At 66.4% G+C, this 2,242-nt stretch overlaps 1 protein-coding gene across 1 annotated transcript in view; it reads left to right on the forward strand.

The window, feature by feature from the left end:
• Positions 1-218: 218 nt before the first annotated feature.
• The window catches only part of LOC113206867 (sarcoplasmic calcium-binding protein), a gene marked incomplete at its 5' end in the record, with an annotated part of 5,946 nt that continues 3,922 nt past the window's right edge, over positions 219-2,242 (forward strand). Inside the window, 1 exon segment of the mRNA XM_026423140.2 lies at positions 219-230. Within this exon segment, the coding sequence (XP_026278925.2) occupies positions 219-230 (12 nt within the window).

Here is a 2,242-nt window from a genome sequence, read left to right on the forward strand (position 1 = left end):
CGGGACTGACCCCCTCGTGTGTGTTCGAGTGATTCGTTTGCGCTCCAGTGCAGTGCTGTGTGAGTGACCATCAGTGAGTGAGTGAGTGAAGAGGGAAAGCCGAGGCCATGGCGTTGTCCGTGCTCCGCTTCGGGACCGGGCTCCGGGTGGCGCAGGGCGCCGCGTTCAGGGCGTGCCTCCCCGTCACCTCCGTGGCCCCCAGCATCAGCAATAGCAGCGGAGTGCAGCAGGTACGTCTTTTAGTAGTCTGAGCAGCAGACTCACGGCCTGGTAGTCAGGCAGACTCAGGGGCGTGGAGGAGCAGCGTGGCAGGCTCCAGCCAGGGCAGGGACCTGAGCAGGCTCATCGAGTGCGAGTGCCTCGCCACGACTGGAGTCCGCCCGCCGGCACTAGCAACGGCTTTCACCTCACTGACGTAACATGCCATCTGAAATGGGCCGAACTCGATCCTAGCCGCGGGGAAAGCCTCTCCACTGGCCCCGATGTGCGCGTCGCGGGTGTCGTATCTCGCGTGGCGTGGCGTGGCGTGGCGTGGCGTGGCGTGGCGGTGCATCGCTTTGCAGAATCAGCGCTTCCCTGTTGTGGTGCCGCCCATCCGCACGGCCGCCACCGCCGTGCCCTAGTTCGGCCCGCACCAGCTGACCGCAGTTTGGCGCCCTCCACGCACGTCCTCGTCGTGGCCTTCGGCCGTCACCAAATCCGCACCGCACAGCTGTGAATCCGCGGCCCGCTCGCCTCTCTCCAGCACGCCTCTTTCTCCAGAGAGGCGCAAGGCGGCCGTCGGTTCGGCGCAGACGATTCCCAACGCCGACGCCGCCTGTGAACGGATATACGCAACCTCTCGAACCGGTTCCCCAGCCGCGAGTCGCGCCGCCCGTCTGTCTGTCGGCCCCCCATCGCCGGAGTCACTTTTTTTTGGCGCCACGCCTAGCTCCAGGCTTGGCAGGGCGGCTTACTGTAGAGAGACAGTCTGGCCGAAGCGAATACCGTCGCGAGAACTCCTGTGCGGCCCCGATCCCCTTTATGTATGCCGGCTTCACGCCGTCGAGGTCGCCGATTTGTTGTTGTTGACGGTAGGGTCGCCGCTGACCCTGACGGCGCCGCGGGGCCGGCGCAGGCCCCATTGACACACGGCGCATTGAGGCCAAATCTGCGAGAATGCCACTGCGTTCCGCTCGTGCGGCCGCCAGTCGGCGCCCTGGAGGTAGGCAGCGCGCGTGCACGCGTGCTGAGCTGGCTGCCGGCCTGCGGTGCCGTCGGCGACACTGACGGGCATCTGGCCGCCGAATCTGTTCGCGCCGCTCGCCGCCACGCCTCGCACTGAACGCCCCGCCGAGTGCCTGACATTTGGCCTGGTGAAATGATAACACGAATAGAGCCGAACGGAACAGCGCAGCAGCAACGGCGCGGCGGCGGGGGCCCTGTCCTTCCGGCTGCCACTGCTTTGCCTGCACGGCCGCACTTCACACCGGTGTGTTGTCAAAGACACCCAAATATATACCACCCCCCCCTCAAAAAAGGGAAGGAGAAAAACGCGCCAACACTACAAGAGACATCATCATTGCCCTCACGGGCGGACCCGACGCGTTCCAGTGCGTGGGTTCCAGGCAGGTTCCAGGCGGGTTCCAGACGGCTCCAGCTGACCGCCCCTCTCCATCCTTTTGTTTACAAGCGAAGGGCCGTGGTGGCCATGGGAAAGAGGGGGGGGGGGGGGGGGGAGTGCAATGTGTCCGTCCACCGTGAGGCGTCAAAGGGAACGGGGGGGGGGGGGGGGCACGCGAGGTTGCCGCTGTGAGCGCCGCGGCCGCGAGAGGGAAGGGATCCGGACGGCCCGGAGGACGCGGGCAATTTCAAATTGGAGGGGGGGGGGCAGCCCGGAAGGAAGCACACAGGACAAAGCGACAGGACAACGCCCCCGCGCCCACCGTGGAGTGCGCCCTCCCCTCGCACCACTGACCGCTTGACCCGCGGCTCGGTCCACCAGTCTGGAGGCTGGAGGCCTCACCGGGCCAACGTGACGGCTGATGGTCCCACAATGGTGGCGGCGGCGGCAGGCAGATTATGCTCGATCAAGGTCTGCGGGCGCCTGTTGCTGCTGCTGCTACGTGAGGGTGAAGGGCTCCTCGCCGAACTCCTCGTGGACGCCGTGGCCTACGTGACGACCGGCAGTCTCGATCCGTGTGTACCTGACGGAGCCGACCTGCCCCAATGGCCGGCGCACGTCGCACTGGACCCCCCCCCC

The sequence above is a fragment of the Frankliniella occidentalis genome, unplaced genomic scaffold, assembly GCF_000697945.3.
Source record: "Frankliniella occidentalis isolate FOCC.00 unplaced genomic scaffold, Focc_3.1 Scaffold2592, whole genome shotgun sequence".
NCBI classification, from domain to species: Eukaryota; Metazoa; Arthropoda; class Insecta; order Thysanoptera; family Thripidae; genus Frankliniella; species Frankliniella occidentalis.